Consider the following 24232-nt stretch of genomic DNA (forward strand, 5'->3'; position numbering starts at 1 on the left):
GCAGGATCTTTCAGTTGCCGCATGCAGACTCTTAGTAGCGGCATGCATGCAGGATCTAGTTCCCTGACCAGGGATTGAATCCCGGCCCCCTGCACTGGGATCGTGGAGTCTTACCCACTGGACCACCGGGGAAGTCCCGACAAATACTGATTTTTTTTCTAAGATATTTGGTAGGGAACGGGAAGAATCAAGATGTATACAAATAGAAAAAATTGGAGTGGGGGGAGGCACACAGTATTAATTAAAGCCCTTTAAAAATCTGAAGTATTTTTTTTTATTTAAAAGTTTATTTGTAAACCTTAATTTACCTTTTAAATGTTTTACTACAAATAGACTGATAAGTTACAGAATTTTTAGGAGTCCGCAGAGTCTGTTTGTTTGTGTTTATTTTTTTTTTTGATTTCTGAGAAGCAGACAAAATACTTGCATACAGAAGAAACCATCTCTGTCATAGTGAAACAAAGAAAGCTATTATGCTATTAACGTCTTTCACAATATTAAGTAAATGTAAGAAACACTCATATTTATTAAAATAACTCAGGGATAGTAAATAATCAGTTTTCATTAAATAAGCTGTTGCCATTAGGATCATTTATCTACTTAGTCCCTGAGTTATTAGTATCATCAGTTTCTCTTTCACACATTATTTTTGATGTTTGTGGATTTCTCAAAATTGAAGATTTGCTCAGATTGAGGCAAATGCTGTTACCTTATTTTATTTTTCAGAATCTTGTGTTTCCACATGTGAGGTATATAGGAATGTGAACGAAGCAGGCAGAAAATAAAGGCAGATTCCTCTGTTGTATGAAAGCTTCACCACTGTGAAATAGCTGATTTGTTTGGGTCCTAGCAGTTCTTAGGCCACACCTGAAGGTGATTGTAAGTTGTTACATGTTCAGGTTCAGAATGGACTGCTTTATTTCATACAATGATAAATTTTCTCCTTGCCTTTAAATGATTAGCTCTTTGAACAAAGGACTATTACAGCTGTCCTATTTCCAATCTCTTCAGACCCATTCAGAAAATAGCACTGTATATGCCCCTATACCAGCTTTAAGATCAGAAGTCAGCAACAGGAAACCTGGGCTTCCCTGGTGGCGCAGTGGTTAAGAATCTGCCTGCCAATGCAGGGGGACATGGGTTCGAGCTCTGGTCTGGGAAGATCCCACATGCCGTGGAGCACCTAAGCCAGTGTGCCACAACTACTAAGCCTGCTCTCTAGAGCCCGCGAGCCACAACTACTGAGCCCGTGCACCTAGAGCCCGTGCTCCGCAACAAGAGAAGCCACCGCAATGAGAAGCCCGCGCACCGCCGCAACTAGAGAAATCCCGCACGCAGCAACGAAGACCCAACACAGCCAAAAATAAAAAAATTTTTAAAAAAACAACACGAAGCCTTTCCATTTAAGGGTTAGTTAGGCTGTATTACATGCTTATAGGCATGTACATGTAAATGAGCTACGACATTGGCCTCCTAGTTGCTTCTGGGACATGAGACACTCACCTTAGTGGCTTTCAGGTCCTAGCCCCTCTGTCTACAACAGTTTTTCCCACATAGCATCCCTAAGGCATACCCACTTCCCTTACTTCCTCCTTTAGAGCTTTGCTCCAATAACACTTTATCAGAGGCATTTCCTAACTACCCCCCCTGTCCTCTTTCTCTGTTTTATTTTTCCACAACACTTAGTGCCATCTAATATCTGTGTTTTACTTTTTTGTCTGCCTGTATTCCCGCACTATAATGTGAGCTCTTCATTTACATACCACCTAACTCTGTAACAGTCTAATAATTTGTCACACTTCAGTTTTCTTTTTAAAGAACTAACACATTAAAGATACAGTTGAAGCGTGCTGTGTAATCCTACCCTGATTCTTATCCCTTCCTTCATTCCTCAAGGTAATCATTATCATGAATTTGTTATTTATCAATCTTACGTCTTTTATACTTTTGCTACATCTGTATGCACCCTAAAAGCATCATTTTGCACTTGATATAACTGGTTTCAGAATGCACATTTCTCTCTGCAGTTTGCTTTTTAAATTTAGTGTGTATTTGGTGATGTCAACCATCTCTCTTCATTTTTTACTATTATATAGTAGTTAACTATATGAGTATAACTCATTTATTCTCTTACTGTTGAAAGTTTAGGCTTTTTTTGATATTTTGCCATTACAAAAGAAATGAACATTTGCATGTTCATTTGCAAGCATTTCTCTAGGGACCTGTCCGTGAAGAAAAATTGCCAAGTCATAAGTATGATCCTTATTTATTTGCTTATGCCAATTTGCTCTTTGATGTTTTTACTGATTTAAACTCTCACCAATATTGTATGAAAGTTCCTGTTTTTCCACATTCCTCTCCAGACTTGATACTAACAGCTGACTCTTAAAAATGTTTTTCAATCTGAAATGTTATCTTCATGAAGTAATTTGATTTTTCTGATTACCAGTGAAGTTAAACATCATTTCATGGGTTTTATTCATAGGTTTATTCACTGTTTAAGTTCACTCCTATGTTTAAGAACATGCTCGGCAAATTTCTTATTTGTACTGCTACACTTTTGTTCATTAGCTATTGTTAGGCAGAGTTAATAAGTAAACATGTTCTTTAATGAACTAACACATTGTAGGCTATTATATATATATTTTTAGAAAAATGTTACTAATGCTTTACCCCTCAGAAATTCTAAAGAATTCTTTAAAAATATTATGAGCCTTCCTTTGCTCATTGACATTTAAGAAATTATACAAGCTAATGACCTAAATAATATAAAGAATCTAGTATGGTGGGATCTGGAGTCTGAGCCAACACGTGTGAATTGCTTACAACATGGATAGCTGTTTTTGATTGAGGGTAATCTTTCCATTTAGTGACTAAATACGTATGTTTAATGTACCAGTAGTAGCCTATAGCTAAATGCCCAATTTGTGTCATTTTACAGAGTTGAATAAAAGAGCATTTCCTGGGCTTCCCTGGTGGTCCAGTGGTTAAGACTCCTCGCTTACACTGCAGGGGGTATGGGTTTGATCCCTGGTCGGGAAAGTTCCTCCTGTCACAAGGTGCAGCCAAAAAAAAAAGAGCATTTCCTACAGTGGTGACTTTTCCTTCTTTTTTCTCATCCTCCAGGTTGTATCAGAGTAAGATGGACGGTAGCTTTGATTGTGATTGTGGTGAGCTGGAGCCACCTGATCACTAACAAAAGACATCTTCTGTTAACCAACAGCCACCAGGGCTTCCTGTTGAAATATACAGCAACAAAGGAAGAAAAGAAGCAAAACGGAAATAGTGCTTACCAGCACCTTAGAATGATGCTGCTCAGGACCAGTCCAACACTGAATGTATCTGCACTGTGAGGAGAATGTTCATAGAAGCCTGTTGTGTGCATATTTATTCACATTTCTGTTAAATGTTAAACCCTTCAGCACAGTAAATCTGAGTGCATAGTATGTCATTTCATTCCGTTTGAGTTTCTTGAGTGTTTTCTTTAAATGTCTGCAGAGTTGCTGCCCCTTTCTTGAACTATGAGTACTGCAATCTTTTTAATTCTCAGTATGAGTAGAGCTTTTTGAGCTTTAAATCTAAGGGGAACTCAACGGGCCTGGTTGGCATATGCAATGAAACCATCTTGCTGTGGAAGCAAAATTATTTTTTTTCTACCTTTTTGAAAGATCTTTCCTTTTGATGCCAGCTTTCTTCCTTATTTACACAAGTTCAACAATTCGAAAGGAAAAGGCAATAGTAAGGGTTTCAAAATGGCAGAGAAATTTGAAAGTCTCATGAACATTCATGGTTTTGATCTGGGCTCTAGGTATATGGACTTAAAACCATTGGGTTGTGGAGGCAATGGCTTGGTTTTTTCTGCTGTAGATAATGACTGTGACAAAAGAGTAGCCATCAAGAAAATTGTCCTTACTGATCCCCAGAGTGTCAAACATGCTCTACGTGAAATCAAAATTATTAGAAGACTTGACCATGATAACATTGTGAAGGTGTTTGAAATTCTTGGTCCTAGTGGAAGCCAGTTAACAGATGATGTGGGCTCTCTTACTGAACTGAACAGTGTTTACATTGTTCAGGAGTACATGGAGACAGACTTGGCTAATGTCCTGGAGCAGGGCCCGTTACTGGAAGAGCATGCCAGGCTTTTCATGTATCAGCTGCTACGTGGGCTCAAATATATTCACTCAGCAAACGTACTGCACAGAGATCTCAAACCAGCTAATCTTTTCATTAATACTGAAGACTTGGTGCTGAAGATAGGCGACTTTGGTCTTGCACGGATCATGGATCCTCATTATTCCCATAAGGTATGTGGAAAGTCAGCTGAGACAGACCTTTAAACTGATATACATCATCAGATGTAAGTGCTTATGTTTCCTTTGTGTGTTGTGGCAGAATTTTTAGTTCATTGTATTAAACTTTACATAGTACCTTTTTTCCATTCACAGTCTCCCTGTGTTTGAAATGAAGGTTGGAGTAGAATCCTGATTAAATACAAATTCTTAAAAGTGTATCGTTATTTATTTTATTGATTTATATATCTATATTTATTATATAACTGAAATTCTCCCTTATTTGAAAGTAGGATATATCCTTATGTGTTTAAGGCAGAAGGTGGTCCTATCTGAAGGTAATAGGGGTTGCTATTTCAACTTTTATGCCTTTTTTGGTCCCTTCGAGCATACCATTCTGTTTTGCCTTGTTTAGTAAACTTAGTTTAGTTTGAAATCTAAATTCGCATAAAGATAAAGTAGGCAATAAGAATAGCCAAAAGGATTCATAGTAACTTTGCCTTAAATAAAAGCTTGCTTTAATTTTCTGAGCCGAACTCTGGTCTTTTAGTTTTCAAATGAAATCATATGTGGGATCCTGATGTTCAAAATATAAAAACGGAGCTGCTTTGGTTATAAAGCATCCCTGGGAGGCCTGCTTGCTTGGCTTCCCATAGCACATGTCTAAGACAGATCTTTTCATTTTCATGTATCATCTCACACTGAGTATAACTTAATTAAAAAAAAAAACAAACTTTAACATAGAAATTGAGTACCAAAATGAAATGGATGACCACATCCTCTTTATGGATAACAGTGCAGTATTGTAGATAGAACACTGAACTAGAAGTTGCACTATCTAAAATCGAGTTAATTTCTACATCCAACTAAGCTATATGACCTTAAGCAGATTCTTTAATCTGAGTGTTAATATCTACCTTCACATTTTCTCAGGGTTGTTTTGAAGATGAAATAAGGCAATATATGTGTAACTGTTTTTGTCAAACAATTCATAAATGTAGAAGTAGTAAAAATTGATTAGGAATGGGATATGCAATAAAGCCAGGCCTGCTGGATTGTCAGTAAGGAGGTTGGCAATGCATTTTTATTTTATTTATTTTTAAAGTTAATTAATTAATTTATTTTTGGCTGCGTTGGGTCTTCGTTGCTGTGCACGGGCTTTCTCTAGTTGCAGCAAGCGGAAGCTACTCGTTGTGGTGCGTGGGCTTCTCATTGTGGTGGCTTCTTTTGTTGTGGAGCATGGGTTCTAGGTGCACAGGCTTCAGTAGTTGCGGCACGAGGGCTCAGTAGTTGTGGTGCATGGGCTTAGTTGCTCTGCAGCATGTGGGATCTTCCCGGACCAGGGCTCGAACCTGTGTCCCCTGCATTGGCAGGCGGATTCCGCGCCACCAGGGAAGCCTCAGCAATGCATTTTTAAATAGCACCTCTGGTGCTCTTTCCTGCCTTTCTCTCATTGATTTAAAGCATACCTGCTCCTTCATTAACTTGAGACTTGAAGTGAAAAATAGCTCCTCCTCTGAAACCTGTTTTGAATATGTGGCCTAGATTTAACACTAAATTCTTCTAGCATACTTCGGTTAGCAGACTTAACGTGAACATAATTTTATAGATGGTATATTACAGGGGGAGTTTAACCTCCATTCAGGCTCACAAGTGCAAGAGACTTGAAAATAGGCATAGAGATCAACAGTATTGTTTTAGGATTTTACAATTACAGTTTGTTTTTAGATTAAGGATTCTTCAGTGAATCGTGTTTTTTATGTACTGTTATTCAGCTAAAGTAAAAAGTATATTTTTGTTTCTTTTTCAGGGTCATCTTTCTGAAGGATTGGTTACTAAATGGTACAGATCTCCACGTCTTTTACTTTCTCCTAATAATTATACTAAAGCCATTGACATGTGGGCTGCAGGCTGCATCTTTGCTGAAATGCTGACTGGTAAAACCCTCTTTGCAGGTTAGAAATTTTAAAATACAGTGGAAAAAATTATCCCAAAGAGAAATAATTTTGCATATATCTATGAAGCAAGATTTATGTAAGATTTAAAACAATTTATTGTAGTTTAGAATATTAAAATGAAAAGATAAATGGTTTTAATATCTAAAAAATTAAGAAAACTTACATATTCACTGAATTTTTCACTCAATAAATTTAGTCAGAATTCTAGTGTTCTTTAGCATATATCTTCTTAAACATAATTTCATATTTTGTAGATCCATAGTATTTGTTGGTTATCTGTTAAATGATACCTGAGTTGCCTGAGTCTGTCAGTGTTTGTCACTTCCTGGTAAAATTTTTTAGCAGTTGTTGAAAATTCAGTAATTCTTTCTGTGTCCCCTATCAACCCTGTTGCTTGATTTGCCATATCGTGTTGCCTGACTGCTGTGATATTTCAGAAACAACCAATTTTTGCAGAGTTTGGTGCTATGAAGGAGTCTAAAAAAGTGCGTGAGAGAGTTTTTAGTTAAGGTGGATTAAAAAAAAAAAACTCTCTAAATAACATAATTTTCGATCTTAAACTCTTTTAAACTTTAAACATTTAATTAAAGAGAATTGTTTGTGAAATGATTTGAAAGATTCAGTGATAGTTCCCTTCTAAAGCCTCTTCGGTAGGTTTGTGAACCATCCAGTAAAAGCGACATGAGGGAGATCTAAGTGTTGATTAGTATAGAGCTCAATATATTAACAGAGCAATAAAGGCAAGGACTAAGCATTCATTGGAAATCTGTGTATTTTTAACCTTTGGTAAGTGTCCTAGCCTTATTTTTCGGTCTTACTCAATATCTCCACTTGGATGGCTAATGGCATCTCAAATTTAACCTACCCAAAACTGACCTCCTGATACTTCTCCCTCATACTTTCTCTTTCTGCTCTCTTCCTTATCTTAGTAAACCAGACCCACTTCTTAGTTGCTCAGGCCAAAATCTTGGCATCATCCTTCACTTCTCTCAGCACAGATCTTGCAGGCTCTTCCTTCAAAATATGTCTTGAATCTAACTGCTTGTTAGTATCTCTATCACTACCCACCTCCTGCCAGTTCAGTAAACCATTATGCCTCTCCTGGTCTAATGCATGACCTCCTGACTGGCTTTCCTGCTTTGACCTTTGCTGTCTGTGGTCTAGTTACCACAGAGCAATGTAGTAGTTCTCTGAAAACATAGCTCATGTCATTTCTCTGTTCAAAACTCTATAATGGCTTCTTATCAAATTCAGGATAAAGTAAACTCTTTGTGTTCTGGTACCACTGACCTCATCTGCTATCACTTCCCCCCGAGCCACTCTACTTCAGCTACACTTGCCTAATTGTTGTTTCTTGGACATCCCAAGGCCACTGTCTCCTGTAGGCCTTTGGGCCTTTTCTCATCTTCCTGGAACTCCTTTCCTCCATATGAATGTATGGTGTGTTCCCTAACTTCCTTAATTTTCAGCTTCTCAGTGAGACCTTCCTTGGTCATCCTTGGTTGTTAATATAAATTAACCCTACCCCCAACAGTGCTCCTGTCCCCCTTAGCTTACTCTGTTTTTCTTCATAGCATTTGTCACCGTTTGATGTGAATGTTTACAGAGTTATTATCTGTCTTCCTCCATTAGATTGTGAGCTCCATGAAAGCAGGAACTTGCTCAGTTTTGTTTCACAGATGTATCTAAAGTGCCTTGCTCATTGTAGGCACTCAAGAAAAATTTTGAATGTTGAATGAATTTCTAGAAATAAGTGGAAAAGCAAATGAATGGTTTTTTAAAAAATTTTAGCTGCCCATTTAGCCTGAAGTGTTTCCCCTTTTATTTCTTTAATAGTGGTCCTGAAATGTTAACTGAGCCTAATATATAACTATAAAACTTTTTGTTTCACAAATCTAGTGCAGGCTTCTGTTTTATTGATAGTGAAATTAAGTCATTACTGTTTTAAGTATTCTCAGAGTTACAGTGAGTTAATTAGTGGTACAGTTAAGACTAGAATCTAGGTCTTTAAATCTCAATTCATTGCTTTTTTCACTACTTTATGATACCTTAATATGAGGCCAGACTTCAAGTCAGTTTCTTATGGAAACAAAGCAGCTAAAACTAAACGTATCAGTGAGCAGTAATTGAAATAGATATGCTTTTTGAGCAGGTTGATGATGATATTCAGTGCAGTGAAATCTGCTGATTAATGATTCAGTTAAAACCATTCCCCCCCCCAGTGTTCATTACAATATTTAAGTTACTTTCCTATAGCTTTAGAATGTTTATTGCCAATAAGCAAACAGTGTGTTTATTCCTGTTGTATTTGGTGTTTTTTTGATCTCAGGTGCACATGAACTTGAACAGATGCAGCTGATTTTAGAATCTATTCCTGTCGTACATGAGGAAGATCGTCAGGAGCTTCTCAACGTAATTCCAGTTTACATTAGAAATGACATGACTGAGCCACACAGACCTTTAACTCAGCTGCTTCCGGGAATTAGTCGAGAAGGTATTGTGACTGAAGAGTAGGCATCATGTAATGGTGTGTTTGTGTGTAAACAGGATTTGTGTAGGGAAGCTTTAGCTTTTTATCCTTAGATATGTAGCATTCTCTCAAATAGTCTTTAGACACTTTAAGGTATACCTGAAACTTCACCTCTGGTTTTCCCTTTTTTGGCCTGGCACTTAGGCTGGGATCTGTTTCTTTGCTCTGAATAATTTTCTAGATTCCAGAAAGTAACCCCTCTCTCCTGGTTCTAACTCCATCTACTTTTCCAGCTTATACCTCTCATTGTCTACGCTAGGTGAACCTATTAATTACTGACTCTCACTAAGCTGGAATGGGGTTCTGTGAGGGTTATATGATACATAAGTGTGGGTATGAATATAAATGTGATTTAGGTATGAAAGAGGGAGTTGAGTCAGGGAAAGCAAAGGTTTCAGAGCAAGGAAGAGAAGGAGGAAAGATCAAAACTCCATATGAGCAAACTTCCTACATAAAAGTTGACGGATCACTGTTAGTAATATTAGGTGCTAAATGTGAGAGTTTGTGCAAACTTGAAAGTAGTAGGAACTGGGGGAGAATCAAAACTGTTGACCACTAAAGTAATTAATTTCATATCTCAAAATAAGACATATCTTTAGGGTTTGTTGATATAAATAAGATACAAAAGTCTAACTCCTGTAATAGTTATCTGTAATAAGGTAACATTCTTTAAAAGAAGAGCATTAGACATGAAAAACATCTTTCTTAAAAGTTGATTGTGTCTTACATGTTTAAGAATTATCATACTGTATTTAGCTACATCAATGCCAGGATTGTAATAGTTCTTTCATGAATCATAAAGATAGGGATATATAGTTTCCTAAACATCTTAAGCTTTTCTCGTGTTCTGTTCATGATCATCAGAGGGAAAAAGCAAATAAGATTAAGTACATGTGAATTAACACATTAAGACTACTAGGAACCCTGTTCCCATTAGTGTCTTTAGATGAATACCCAATCTTTTAAATTTCCCTCCATTCTTACCTTTCATCCTCCCTTTCTCTATAGTTTACCACTTATTTCTTTTTTTTTTAATAGATCTTTATTGGAGTATAATTGCTTCATAATACTGTGTTAGTTTCTGTTGCACAACAAAGCGAATCAACCATATGCATAACACATGTCCCCATATCCCCTCCCTCTTGAACCTCCCTCCCATCCTCCCTATCCCACCCCTCTAGGTCATCGCAAAGCACCGAGCTGATCTCCCGTGCTATGCTGCTGCTTCCCACCAGCCAACCATTTTATATTTGGTAGTGTATATATGTCAGTGCTACTCTCACTTTGCCCCAGCTTTGCCCTCCCACCCCATGTCCTCAAGTCCATTCTCTATATCTACCTCTTTATTCCTGCCCTGCAACTAGGTTTATCAGTACCATTTTTTTTTCTTTTTTAGATTCCACATATATGCGTTAGCATACGGTATTTGTTTTTCTCTTTCTGACTTACTTCACTCTGTATGACAGACTCTGGGTCCATCCACCTCACTACAAATAACTCATTTCATTTCTTTTGATGGCTGAGTAATATTCCACTGGATATATGTGCCACATCTTCTTTATCCATTCATCTGTCTATGGACATTTAGGTTGGTTCCATGTCCTGGCTATTGTAAATAGTGCTGCAATGAACATTGTGGTACATGTCTCTTTTTGAATTATGGTTTTCTTGGTATATGCCCAGTAGTCGGATTGTTGGGTCATATGGTAGTTCTTTTTTTAGTTTTTTAAGGAACCTCCATACTGTTTTCCATAGTGGTTGTATCAATTTATATTCCCACCAACAGTGCAGGAGGGTTCCCTTTTCACCACACCCTTTCCAGCATTTATTGTTTCTAGCTTTTTTGATAATGGCCATTCTGACCAGCGTGAGGTGATACCTCATTGTAGTTTTGATTTGCATTTTTCTAATAATTAGTGATGTTGAGCATCTTTTCATGTGTCTCTTGGCCATTTGTATGTCTTCCTTGGTGAAATGTCTATTTAGGCCTTCCATCCATTTTTTAACTGGATTGTTTGTTTTTTTGATATTGAGCTCCATGAGCTGTTTTTATATTTTGGAGATTAATCCTTTGTCTGTTGTTTCATTTGCAAATATTTTCTCCCATTCTGAGGGTTGTCTTTTTGTCTTCTTTATGGTTTCCTTTGCTGTGCAAAAGCATTTAAGTTTAATTAGGTCCCATTTGTTTTTTTATGTTTTTATTTCCGTTACTCTAGGAGGTGGGTCTAAAAAGATCTTGCTGTGGTTTGTGTCAAAGAGTGTTTTTCCTATGTTTTCCTCTAAGAGTTTTATAGTGTCTGGTCTTACATTTAAGTCTTTAATCCATTTGGAGTTTATTTTTGTGTATGGTGTTAGGTAGTGGTCAAATTTCATTCTTTTACATGCAGCTGTCCAGTTTTCCCAGCACCACTTATTGAAGAGGCTGTCTTTTCTCCATTGTATGTTCTTGCCTCCTTTGTTGTAAATTAGGTGCCCATATGTGCATGGGTTTATCTCTGGGCATTCTATCCTGTACCATTGATCTATATTTCTGTTTTTGTGCCAGTACCATACTGTCTTGATTACTGTAGCTTTGTGGTATAGTTTGAAGTGGGGGAGCCTGATTCCTCCAACTCCATTTTTCTTTCTCAAGATTGCTTTGGCTGTTTGGGGTCTTTTGTGTTTCCATACGAATTGTAAAATTTTTTGTTCTAATTCTGTGAAGAATGCCACTGCATTGAATCTGTAGATTGCTTTGAGTAGTATAGTCATTTTCACATTATTGATTCTTCCAATCCAAGAACATGGTATATTTCTCCATCTGTTTATGTCATCTTTGATTTCTTTCATCAGTGTTTTATAGTTTTCTGAGTACAAGTCTTTCTCCTCCTTAGACAGGTTTATTCCTAGGTATTTTATTCTTTTTGTTACAATGGTAAATGGGAGTGTTTCCTTAGTTTCTCTTTCTGATTTTTCGTTGTTGGTGTATAGGAATGCCAGAGATTTCTGTGCATTAATTTTATATCCTGCAACCTTACCAAATTCATTGATTAGTTCTAGTAGTTTTCTGGTGGCATCTTTAGGATTTTCTACATATAGTATCATGTTATTGGCAAACAGTGACAGTTTTACTTCTTTTCCAATTTGTATTCCTTTTATTTCTTTTTCTTCTCTGATTGCTATGACTAGGACTTCCAAAACTATGTTGAATAAGAGTGGGAAAGATTTACCACTTATTTCTATATCTTAGCCTATACTTCAACACCATTGTAGTAAATAGACCGATTTCCTCTAGAGCAGTGCTATCCAATAGCATTTCCAACGATGATGGAAATGTTTTTTATTTGCATACATTTGGGAGCTCAGCCTGACTACTTTCTTTTTTTTTTTTTTCCTGCGTTGAGTCTTTGTTGCTGCACACAGGCTTTCTCTAGTTGCGGTGAGCAGGGGCTACTCTTCCTTGCGGTGTGTGGGCTTCTCATTGCGGTGGCTTCTCTTGTTGCATGTGGGCTCTAGGCACGTGGGCTTTAGTAGTCGTGGCATGCGGGCTCAGTAGTTGTGGCTTGTGGGCTCTAGAGCACAGGCTCAGTAGTTGTGGCGCACGGGCTTAGTTGCTCCGCGGCATGTGGGATCTTCCCGGACCAGGGATCAAACCCATCCCCTGTATTGGTAGGCGGATTATTAACCACTGCGCCACCAGGGAAGTCCATCAGCCTGACTACTTTCTTTGTTACCTCTGCCTCTTTCTACCTGCTATCTACTGTTCCCAAATGCTAGGGATTTTAGAGTATATTCCTCTTGTGTAGCTGGATATGTTTCCTTCTGAGGATGGTAATTATGCTGAGTCAACCATCCATAACTCGATGCCTCAGATTGTCTCTTGCCTTGAGACACATGGGCCCTGGCCTAAGACTGACTCTTGCAGGAGAACCAAGAACAACAGCTTGTTGTATCATGAAATGACTTCCTAGATTAGGGTAATATAATAGAGAGGAGTGGAGAAAAGGTGAAAATATAAATGGCTATATAAATGTCAGCTATTTTTCATGTTAATGAGAGATTGGGAATTGAGAATAGCATCCTTTCTAGAGTGCAGCTTAGTTTTAGAGAGAAGGTCTAGCTAGCTTTTCCTTTGAGACAGAAGGTATGGTTAAGTAGATGTGTGATAGACCATAGTGAAGAAGTAGGGATTGAGATAAATGTGAAGTTTATCTGTTGAGAATAATGGGAAGATAGATAGCATAAAGAGATAGTGAGGAACATTGCTAAGCAATAGCAAAGGCCAAATTGAAATTCCACAGTATGTATGAATTTGTAGAAAGCTAGATATATATGTGATTTTGCATCTAGTTTTTATCAGCACTGTATGGCTAGGAAATGGAGAAAGTGGAAGGTAGGAATGATTCAGAATCGAAGATTGGTGTCAGTCCTAAGGCGTACAAGTGTGTGGTGGTGGAGGGCTGGTGACAGAGTGGTTCAGGCTGGGTAAGGAGCTTAGTTAGGAAGAGCTAAAAGACTGAGTGGGAAGAATTGGGTTTGTGGTAGCTCCACCATAGCCCTAAAATGATCAAGTGCATTGTGTGATATGCTGTAGTGTGATTGATGTGAAACAGAAATCAACAAATTAGTACAACAGCTAGTCAGTGAGATAAGGGGAGGAAAGGGCTTTATATTAAGTACTAGACACTATACATTTAATTTTTACACCTTGTAAGACATCTGTCTATATATCCATTCTACACATGAAGAAACTGAAGTTCAGCAAGTTTAAATAACCTGTCCAGTCCCACATAGCTAGTAATTCAGCTAAGCTAGTGAGTTGCAGAGCTGAAATTGGGACCTATGTATTAGGTTGAGCCATATGAAATTGCTGTTATTTGACCGTTTTTGACTGACAAAAATGAAAGTTTCACATGGTTCAACTTAATATATTCCTTTTTCTTTATAACTGGCCATAATATGAGATTGGGGTATATTTCAAATATTTACTTTGTTTCTTGGGCACGTGTCTTTTCAATCAGTGAATCAGGAAAGTTAGTTTTATTTCTCTGACAAAACTTAAATTAACTTACCTTTTAATTTTATAATCCCTTTTTGTCCTTTATGGGTTGGTGGACCTCCAGTATAGTTAAGGTGTTTTATTCCTTTCTTTTGCAGCACTGGATTTCCTGGAACAAATTTTGACATTTAGCCCCATGGATCGGTTGACAGCAGAAGAAGCGCTTTCCCATCCTTACATGAGCATTTATTCTTTTCCAATGGATGAGCCAATTTCAAGTCATCCTTTTCATATTGAAGATGAAGTTGATGATATTTTGCTTATGGATGAAACTCATAGTCACATTTATAACTGGGAAAGGTAAATTGACTCTAAATTAGAAAAAGATTTTTTTTTAAAAAAGATTTTCTTTTCAGTGAACCATAATATAGTGAGTTTTAATTTTAAATTATATATGATAAGACGATGTAAAAGTCTTAAAAATTTAGAATTGGTCTTGGGTTTCTGCTGAACTTACTGCTGTCTTTGAATAGCCTTTATGTGATTTAAATATTTAATAATTACTGCTTAGGATATATATAATGAGAAAAATTAAATGCTACTTTGGAACAAGAAGTAGTTAATGTTGAAATTAGTTCACTTGTTGCATTTTTTTAATCCTAAAATGTTGAGGTGTTTGAGAGTATGTTTACACACATCTGCCAACCATTTTCTTTCTCCAAATGAACATTTCTACCATCTGTGTATAGTTCTTTCCTCACATACCCAGATGTTTTCCAGTCTCCACGTTTTCTATCATACTTATTAGTTATCTAATCTCTTTTCTATTCCCTCCTCCTCAACCCCCCATGTTTTCATGTGTGTCTCAGTCTGCCTCTACTTGAGCATGGTGTGGTCACCTTACTGTAATGTGTCAGTAAGAGAATACCACATTCAGTAAAACATATACATGGATACTTGTTGGGTTTTTTTGTTTTTTGTTTTTTCTGTTCATGGTGATGATTTCCATCAAGTCCTCTTCTTATCTGCCTTATTACCAGTAGAGTGAAAATCTGTATGACACCTGATTGAGATTAGAGACCTACATTTTGTGGCCATAAAGTATTTTTTTCTGTGTGTGAAACAGTGTTAGAATTGAACTGTAGATCAGTAGATCAGTCACTCAGATGTTTGTATACATTTTATATAATTATATACTTTATTGGTAATTACCAAATATTGCCTCATATTGCTTTATATAGTAACAGAGCTTACCTATCCGTTAAGATTATAAATTATAAATTCCTGGAGGAAGACTCATGACTTAACACTCCTATTATCCCCTCATAGACCTAGCAAGCACAGTGTTTTGATCTAAAAGGCACGCAGTGCATTTGAAAATGAAATCATACACCTGGACTAAGACTAATGTATTAATTTTTTTCAGGTACCATGATTGTCAGTTTTCAGAGCATGATTGGCCTATACATAACAACTTTGATATTGATGAAGTTCAGCTTGACCCAAGAGCTCTGTCCGACGTCACTGATGAAGAAGAAGTACAAGTCGATCCTCGAAAATATTTGGATGGAGATCGTGAAAAGTATTTGGAGGATCCTGCTTTTGACACCAGTTACTCTACTGAGCCTTGTTGGCAATACTCAGATCATCATGAAAACAAATATTGTGATCTGGAGTGTAGCCATACTTGTAACTACAAAACGAGGTCATCATCATACTTAGATAACTTAGTTTGGAGAGAGAGTGAAGTTAATCATTACTATGAACCCAAGCTTATTATAGATCTTTCCAATTGGAAAGAACAAAGCAAAGAAAAATCTGATAAGAAAGGCAAGTCAAAATGTGAAAGGAATGGATTGGTTAAAGCCCAGATAGCTCTAGAGGAAGCATCACAGCAACTGGCTGAAAAAGAAAGGGAAAAGAATCAGGGATTTGACTTTGATTCCTTTATTGCAGGAACTATTCAACTTAGTTCACAACATGAGCCTACTGATGTTGTTGACAAATTAAATGACTTGAATAGCTCAGTGTCCCAACTAGAATTGAAAAGTTTGATATCCAAGTCAGTAAGCCGAGAAAAACAGGAGAAAGGAATGGCCAATTTGGCTCAATTAGAAGCCTTGTACCAGTCTTCTTGGGATAGCCAGTTTGTGGGAGGTGGGGAGGACTGTTTTCTCATAAATCAGTTTTGTTGTGAGGTAAGGAAGGATGAGCAAATTGAAAAGGAAAACACTTATACCAGTTACCTGGACAAGTTCTTTAGCAGGAAAGAGGATGCTGAAATGCTAGAAACTGAGCCGGTAGAGGATGGGAAGCTTGGGGAGAGAGGAAATGAGGAAGGATTTCTGAACAACAGTGGAGAGTTCCTCTTTAACAAGCAGCTTGAATCCATAGGCATCCCACAGTTTCACAGTCCAGTTGGGTCACCACTTAAGTCAATACAGGCCACATTAACACCTTCTGCTATGAAATCTTCCCCTCAGATTCCTCATAAAACATACAGCAGCATTCTGAAACATCTGAACTAAAACACTCAGCAGACATTTCTTTTTGTATTCTTCATGAAATGTGTTTTGTCTTCTTTATTACTAGTGTTTAAGTCATTTTTTTACTTGAATCAGATGGTGTCATTTAGAAAGGATATTTTCTTGGTTTTTAAAATCCAGACTTTTTTTCTACATGTGAGATGGTTTTCGTTTTAACTGGCATGTCGTTTGCACACAAAAATAAAGAATAGAGCAAAATAATGCAATGCAGGAGGAGACAAAAGAAATGCACTAAGACAAGTAAAAAACATTCTCTCATAGAACAATGATCTGTTTTACAGGAAACAAAAATCTTGCCTTGAAATTTACACAGTGAGACTGTACATAATTGCATGAAAATATCTATTTTTTTCCTAAAACATTTTTCATTCATGAGTATTTTCAAGTTTTTCATACTGTACACATTTCTTAAAAACACATGATACCAGCAGCAACTGAAAATGAATGCCGAATTTGGTACACATGTGTTATCTACCTCAAGGTAACAAAAGTATGTGGCAAAACATATACCACCCATAGTGCTTCACAATATGCACTTCTATTTAGCCAGCGTTTATTGTAGTAAACTATTCTTAATAAGATTCACTCACTGTTTATAAATGTTCTGGTATGCATTCTTTATAGTGAAGTGTTGCTACATCACATCTTATTTATTTTAGCAAATCAGTATATTTTCTGTATTTAATTATAAAAAGTTAACTTAGTTTTTGAAATTTATTTGCAAATACACTTTTTCCATTTGGCACTATGGTTTGTTGCCTATTTAGCTGAATATATAATGTCAGCTTATCCTAAGGCTGTCCATGTACTTAATTTACTTAAGTATTCATTTTAAGTAAAGCGCTCACTGTGTATAGGAATTTGTATTTTGGAGGTGCTTGATCTATCTACAAAGAAAAATTAGGAATTACTTTATTATAAAATGCTCCTAGAAGTCTTAATTGTGTTTATTTTAAAAAAAAAAAAGAACTGTAATGTGTGCATGGAAGTAATTAAGGTACATCATTATTGTAGTTTAAAAGTTGTACATGATAAGACATATTTTGTTTTTACTGTATGTTTTTACTGAATGATCTATTCCCCATCCCAAGGCAAGCATGAATAAAATTAGGTTAAATGTAGCATGTGGCATCACAGTCTCTTAGAATTTGTTTCATCTATTTTATTTTATTGAATACTGTCTGTATCTTTGGTTATCCTGTTTGAAGAAAAAGGACAAATAAATCATGGCCGGCAAATATGGCTCTTGTATAACTCTAGGTAATGAAAATAATTACCTGCTAGAATGAAAACCACTAGCAGAATCTTATCTAGTTCCACTTTTCAGCATCTTTGAATCTTGGCTACAGTTTAAACTATGTTAGGCTAAAAGACTTAAAAGAAAACAATTCTTCATCTCCACACAAAAATCTCTTGTTGACTTAACCTCACACATTAAAATGGAATAAGGCCTTCATAGATTTCAAAACTTATTATGTAAGATGTGTGTGGAAGCTTTGAACTATGCAGTTGGAGGAACCTCCTTTAAATGTATTTGCTCTACAATACACCATCTTTCCTTTGCTCAAGAACTTACCCATTTACCTATCCAAATATAACCATTCTTCCTTTAACCTCACTTTTCTGTTTTGTCTTCCATTCCTGTTTTGTACAAAGCCAGTTCTCTTAATATCTGGACTTCTACCTTTCCACTGACCTATTTATTAATTTCATCTGGATTCACAAAGGTTTTAAAAATGCATATATTTTCAGTGAATTCAGTGATTTCAATGTATATCATTGTGAATTTAAATGTATATTCAAGTTACCTTAAAAAGGCAAGCTCTTAGAGGAAAAGCTTTCAGTTTTTCACCCTTAGATATGATGTTAGCTGTGGATTTTCATATGTAGCCTTTATTATGTTGAAGTAATTTCCCTCTGTTCCTATTTTGTTGAGTGTTTTTTTTAATCATGAAAAGGTGTTGAATTTTTGTCAAATGCTTTTTCCATATTAATTGAGATAGTCATGTGGGTTTTGTCATTCATCCTGAAAATGTGCTATATTACATTGATTTCCATATGTTGGTTGATTCTTATATTCCAGGAATCCCACCTGTTTATAATGTTAATTCTTTGTGCTGTTGAATTCAGTTTGCTAGTATTTTTTTTTTGAGCATTTTTATATCAGTATTCATCAGGTATATTGGTCTGTAGTTTTATTTTCTTAGATCTTTGTCTGATTTTGGCATCAGGATAATGCTGGCCTCATAGAATGAGTTTGGAAGTATTCCCGCTTCAGTTTTTTGGAAGAGTTTGAGAAGGATTGATATTTTTCTTTAAATGTTAGGTAGACTTCTCTAGTCAAGCCATGTGGTCCTGGGCTTTTCTTTGTTGGGAGGTTTTTGATGATTGAGTCAATCTCCATTTCTTCACAGTTCACTCTTACAGGTTGCATGTTTCTAGACATTTATCCATTTCTTCTAGGTTATCCAATTTGTTGGCATACAGTTGTTCATTATAGTCTCATATGATCCCTTTTTAATTTCTGTCTCTTTCATTTCTGATTTATGTTGACTCCTTTCTCTTTCTCTTACTCTAGCTAAGCATTTGTTAAATTTATCTTTTCTCTATTTCATTTATTTCTGTTCTAATTTTCCTTCTGATAACTTTGGGTTTAGTTTTGGTTTTTTTTCCTAGCTCCTTGAGGTGTAAAGTTAGATTGTTGATTTGAAGCCTTTTTTTGTTTGTTTTTAATGGACTTTATTTTTTAGGGAAATTTTTTTTTTTAAGCTTTTTTTTTAAAATTTTTATTTATTTATATTTATTTTTTTTGGCTGTGTTGGGTCTTCGTTTCTGTGCGAGGGCTTTCTCTAGTTGCGGCAAGCGGGGGCCACTCTTCATCGCGGTGCGCGGGCCTCACCGTCGCGGCCTCTCTCGTTGCGGAGCACAAGCTCCAAACGCGCAGGCTCAGTAACTGTGGCTCACGGGCCTAGTTGCTCTAGCGGCATGTGGGATCTTCCCAGACCAGGGTTCGAACCCGTGTCCCCTGCATTGGCAGGCAGACTCTCAACCGCTGCGCCACCAGGGAAGCCCTAGGGAAATTTTAGGTTCACAGCAAAATTACGCATAAGGTACAGAGATTTCTGGTATACCTACTGTCCCCACACATGCACAGCTCCCCCATTGTCAATATCCCCCACCAGAGTGGTACATTTGTTATAATTGATGAACATAACGTTGACACAACAGTATCAGCCTAAGTCCATAGTTCACATTAATTAGGGTTTACTCTTGATACTGTACATACTGTAGGTTTGGACAAATGTATAATGATGTGTCCACCATTGTATCATCAGAGTAGTTTCACTGTCCTAAAACTCCTCTGTGTTTTGCCTACTCATTCTTCCCTCTGCTCCCACCCCACCCCAAAACCGATGCAACCACTGATCTTTTTACTCTCCATACATAGTCTTGCCTTTTCCAGGATGTTATATATTGAAATCATATAGTATGTAGCCTTTTCAGACTGGCTTCTTTTACTAAGTAATATGCATTTGTCCACTTGATCTTGTCTCATAAGTCCTTTAGGCTTTCTTCTTTTGTTCTTTTTGTTTGTTTCTCTGACTTGATAATGTCAAATGAACTGTCTTCGAGTTCACTGATTCTTCTGCTTGATCAAGTCTGTTGTTGAGCCCCTCTTGTGAATTTATAGTTTCTAAATCTTTGTTGTATCCTTACTTTGTTCATGCATTGTTTTCCTGATTTTGTGTGTTGTTTATCTGTGTTCTCTTGTAGCACATTGAGCTTCTTTAAGATGATTATTTTGAACTATTTGTCAGGTAATTCATAGATCTCCGTTTCATTTTCTTTCAGTATATGGAGATTTATTTCTTTGGGCCATGTTTCCATGTTCCTTCATGTGTCTTGTTATTTTTTGTTCTGATATTTGCATCTGAAAAAACAGGTGCTTCTACCTATCTTTACAGACTGGCTTGTACTGGGGAGTAATCTCACCAATAGTCCCAGCTAGAGATTCTCAAACCTTTTGTGGGATTGTGTAATCTCGGTACTTGTGTGTGTTGCCACCACCCCCCCAATCCCCCCAACCCCTCATCCCCCAACCAAGTTTCTTTTCCAGGAGGTTGTCGTCTCTTGCTTTGTCCAATGTCTGTCCCAGGTACTGCAGGTTCTCTGGTGCTGCAACAATTCCCTGAGCTCTCTTGTTCTCAGTGGCCCCCAGGCAGCCAAAGTGGTGCTTTGAGTCAGGCCAGACTGCAATCAATCTCTGGGGCAGCCCCCGAAAACCTGGAACATTGGTTGATTGTTCTATTCCTCCCTGTCCCTCCCAAAGGAGAAGCTTCAAGGTGGGCTTTCCCTCCCAAGCATGAGCCACGCTGGCTTGAGGAAGGGGCTGACATGGTTGAAACAAAACTGCTTTTCAAATTGCTCATTTCAGTGCTTCTGTTCTTGGCTTTGAGATTGTCTGGGGGTTCTGTGACTTCTTAACTGGGATCTGGAGTATTCATAAAGGCTTTTTGGACCATGTATTGTTAAAGTCGGTTTTTCTGTGGGGCAGTGAGGTCTAGAGGTTTCTATTCTGCCATTTTGTTTATGTCCAAAAATAATTTACTTTTTAAACGACTAATTCTAACTTAGAGGAATGTTCCAGCTGTTGGTTTGGCATCACAATTTTTAGAGCTATTTCTGAATCTTAGATATTAGGTTTAATTTAGAAACAGCAACACCCCCCCACACACACATACACACTTTTTTGGTTATTATTTAAATAAGATTTCAAGCACGTGGGAAAACTGGTGTAGAATTTTTTTTAAAAACGTATAGAGGGCTTCCCTGGTGGCACAGTGGTTGAGAATCTGCCTGCCAATGCAGGGGACACGGGTTCAAGCCCTGGTCTGGGAAGATCCCACATGCTGCGGAGCAACTAGACCTGTGAGCCACAATTACTGAGCCTGCGCGTCTGGAGCATGTGCTCTGCAACAAGAGAGGCCGCGACAATGAGAGGCCCGCACACCACGATGAAGAGTGGCCCCCACTCGCCGCAACTAGAGAAAGCCCTCGCACAGAAACGAGACCCAGCACAGCCAAAAATTAAATAAATAAATGAATAAAAATTAAAAAAAAAAATGTATAGATACTGAAGCTGTGCACCTCAGATTGGGACTTGAACCCACGCTGCCGGGACTCGAACCCAGCCAAAACCCTGATTGGGACTTGAACCCGGCCAAAACCCACAGTCTTCCAACTGACATCACACACCTGGTTTTAGGACTTAAGGAATCTCAGGTTCTTGATGTCTCATTGCAGAAAGAATTCAGTGAGAGACAAAGTGATAGGTAAGAAGTGGATTTATTTAGAGAGAAACACTCCACAGACAGAGTGTGGGCCATCTCAGAAGGTGAGAAAGGCACCCGGGTATGGGGTTGTCAGTTTTTATAGGAGTGGGTAATTTCATAGGCTAATGAATGGAAGGAGTATTCCAGCTATTTCAGGAAAGGGTGGGGATTTCCAGGAATTGGGCCACCACCCACTGTTTGATCCTTATGGTCAGTCTTGGAACTGTCATGGAGCCTGTGGGTGTGTCATTTAGCTTGCTGATGTGTTACAGTTAGTGTATACCGAGGCTCAAGGTCTAGTGGAAGTTGACTTGCCATCTTGGACCCATTTGGTTCTAATCAGTTTATGTCATGTCCTTGGGCTATGTCATTCTTTCAAAGGTTGTGCCTTGCCTCCTTCCCTCCTGTTTCAATACCACTTGCTTTATCAGTTCATCTAATGTGCATTTGCATCAGATAAACACCTACAGATACAATTGAATCCCTCTCTTTAACCCTCCCACATCTCATTTCCCTACCTCCCTCCTCAGAGGTAGACAACTTTTCTGAATTTTGTTTATCATTCTCATGCACAGTTTTATACTTTTGACACAGGAGGGAAGGGAGCAGGGCACAACCTTTGAAAGAATGACATAGCCCAAGGACATGACATAAACTGATTAGAACCAAATGGGTCCAAGATGGCAAGTCAACTTCCACTAGACCTTGAGTCTCGGTATACACTAACTGTAACACATCAGCAAGCTAAATGATACACCCACGGGCGCCATGACAGTTCCAAGACTGACCATAAGGATCAAAAAGTGGGTGGTGGCCCAATTCCTAGAAATCCCCACCCCTTCCTGAAATAGCTGGAATACTCCTCCCACTCATTAGCCTATGAAATTACCCACTCCTATAAAAACTGACAACCCCATACCCTGGTGCCTTTCTCACCTTCTGAGATGGCCCATACTCTGTGGAGTGTTTCTCTCTAAATAAATCCACCTCTTACCTATCACTTTGTCTCTCACTGAATTCTTTCTGCAATGAGACATCAAGAACCTGAGTTTCTTTAAGTCCTAAAACCAGGTGTGTGATGTCAGTTGGAAGACTGTGGGTTTTGGCCGGGTTCAAGTCCCAGCTGCGTGGGTTCAAGTCCCAGTCAGAGTTTTGGCTGGGCTCCAGTCCCAGCACGTGGGTTCAAGTCCCAATCTGAGGTGCACGGTTTCACTTTTACTAATGATTTTGTAAGCATGTAATAGTGCATGTTTTAAAATCTCATGGCATATTCCTATTTTTTCAACTTATGTTTTTCACTCAACATGTCTCTGAAATTTATGTTGATATATGTAGCTCTAATTCCATTTTAATTGCTGCGTTGCAGTGTATCCATTTTTTTTCTTCTTTTGGGGTCGGGGGCTCAGTAGTTGTAGCATGCGGGCTCTAGAGCATGTGGGCTTAGTTGCCCCGCAGCATGTGGGAATCTTAGTTCCCCAACCAAGGATCAAACCCACGTCCCCTGCATTGGAAGGTGGATTCTTAACCACTGGACCATCAGGGAAGTCCTATCCACTTTTTAAATGACACTTGTTTTTAAAATTTTGCTGCTACAAACACATTTGCAGTGAGAATTCTTGTAAACACGTATAAGAGTGTCTTTAGGGTATATATCTAGAAGTAAAATTGCTGGGTCACAGAGAATGCATATCTTCAAGTCTATGAGATGCTATATTGCTGTCCAAAAGTGAGCATATTGATTTACATTCCTGCAAGCATATGAGAGTTCCTATTCATCCACATCTTCCCAAATAAGAAACCAGGTATTTTCTATTCAATTAACCTTACCAGGCTTGCTGTGTTTAGTTTACTTTAACTACAGTAGGAATTGGAATTTCTAATGCCAAACAACTTCATGACAAAGTCATGACTACACCTTAGGGATCCTTATGCAGCCACTTCAGTGATGATGATGATGAGATAGTCTTGTTTCTTATTTCCTGCTGCAGTTGCTGCAGCTTGGGAACAGGTGGTTTGTATCATAAAGACTGAGCCAGTTATATAAATTTATACTGGGGCCTACATATAAGGAGTAAAAAGAGCATTATGAATCAAACTATTTTTAAAATAAAATTCAATATGGTATCACCTTTGCTTCTAGGTTAAAATAGTGTAGGTTCTCCATAGTATTCCTTACGAAATTATTTTAAAGTACTGTTTTCCATCATATGCTATGGTGTGTAGCACATTTAGTTAGTGGGCTGGTTGTCATGTTCTCTGACTGAATTGCTCACCTAATCTTGGCCTTTTCAGTTCCCATTTACTGTTGAATTCAAAACAAGTAGATGCTCTACCCTAAATGGGTTTATCATGTATCTAGTATCAGTAATTGTAGTTTTACTATATGCCTGTTCATATTAGGATTGCTTACTATTCAAATCTAATATCTCATCAAAATCTAGATAGAGAAGAAAGAGGACAAATTGGGAATTGGGAGATCAGAGTTCTGGATCCACTTTCACCACTAACTCACTCTCTGTCACTGGGTGGCACTTATCTCTATGGGCCTAAGGTCCTTGTTAACTTAGAAGATGCAAATTACTTGAGCCTAACAAT

General features: G+C 37.7%; 1 protein-coding gene and 1 long non-coding RNA gene across 6 annotated transcripts in view; one reads left to right on the forward strand and one right to left on the reverse strand.

Annotated features, from left to right (window-relative positions):
- MAPK6 (mitogen-activated protein kinase 6) overlaps positions 1–17425 on the forward strand; it is a 44312-nt gene extending 26887 nt beyond the window's left edge. For all 5 annotated transcript variants that reach the window (XM_082387876.1, XM_082387874.1, XM_082387872.1 and 2 more), the window contains 5 exons: positions 3127–4307; positions 6103–6247; positions 8580–8744; positions 13917–14118; positions 15185–17425. In XM_082387876.1, the coding sequence (XP_082244002.1) occupies positions 3753–4307; positions 6103–6247; positions 8580–8744; positions 13917–14118; positions 15185–16286 (2169 nt within the window). In that variant the 5' untranslated portion in view covers positions 3127–3752 and the 3' untranslated portion in view covers positions 16287–17425. The remainder of the gene's footprint in view (positions 1–3126; positions 4308–6102; positions 6248–8579; positions 8745–13916; positions 14119–15184) is intronic.
- Positions 17426–19376: 1951 nt separating this feature from the next.
- Positions 19377–22748, reverse strand: LOC309626741. Its single transcript, XR_014243378.1, has 2 exons — positions 21440–22748; positions 19377–21129 (listed from the first exon to the last, which is right to left on the reverse strand). It is a non-coding gene; the product is annotated as an uncharacterized lncRNA (long non-coding RNA).
- Between the last annotated feature and the right edge of the window lie 1484 nt (positions 22749–24232).

Source organism: Balaenoptera borealis (assembly GCF_965194805.1).
Source record: "Balaenoptera borealis genome assembly, chromosome: 3".
Taxonomy (NCBI): domain Eukaryota; kingdom Metazoa; phylum Chordata; class Mammalia; order Artiodactyla; family Balaenopteridae; genus Balaenoptera; species Balaenoptera borealis.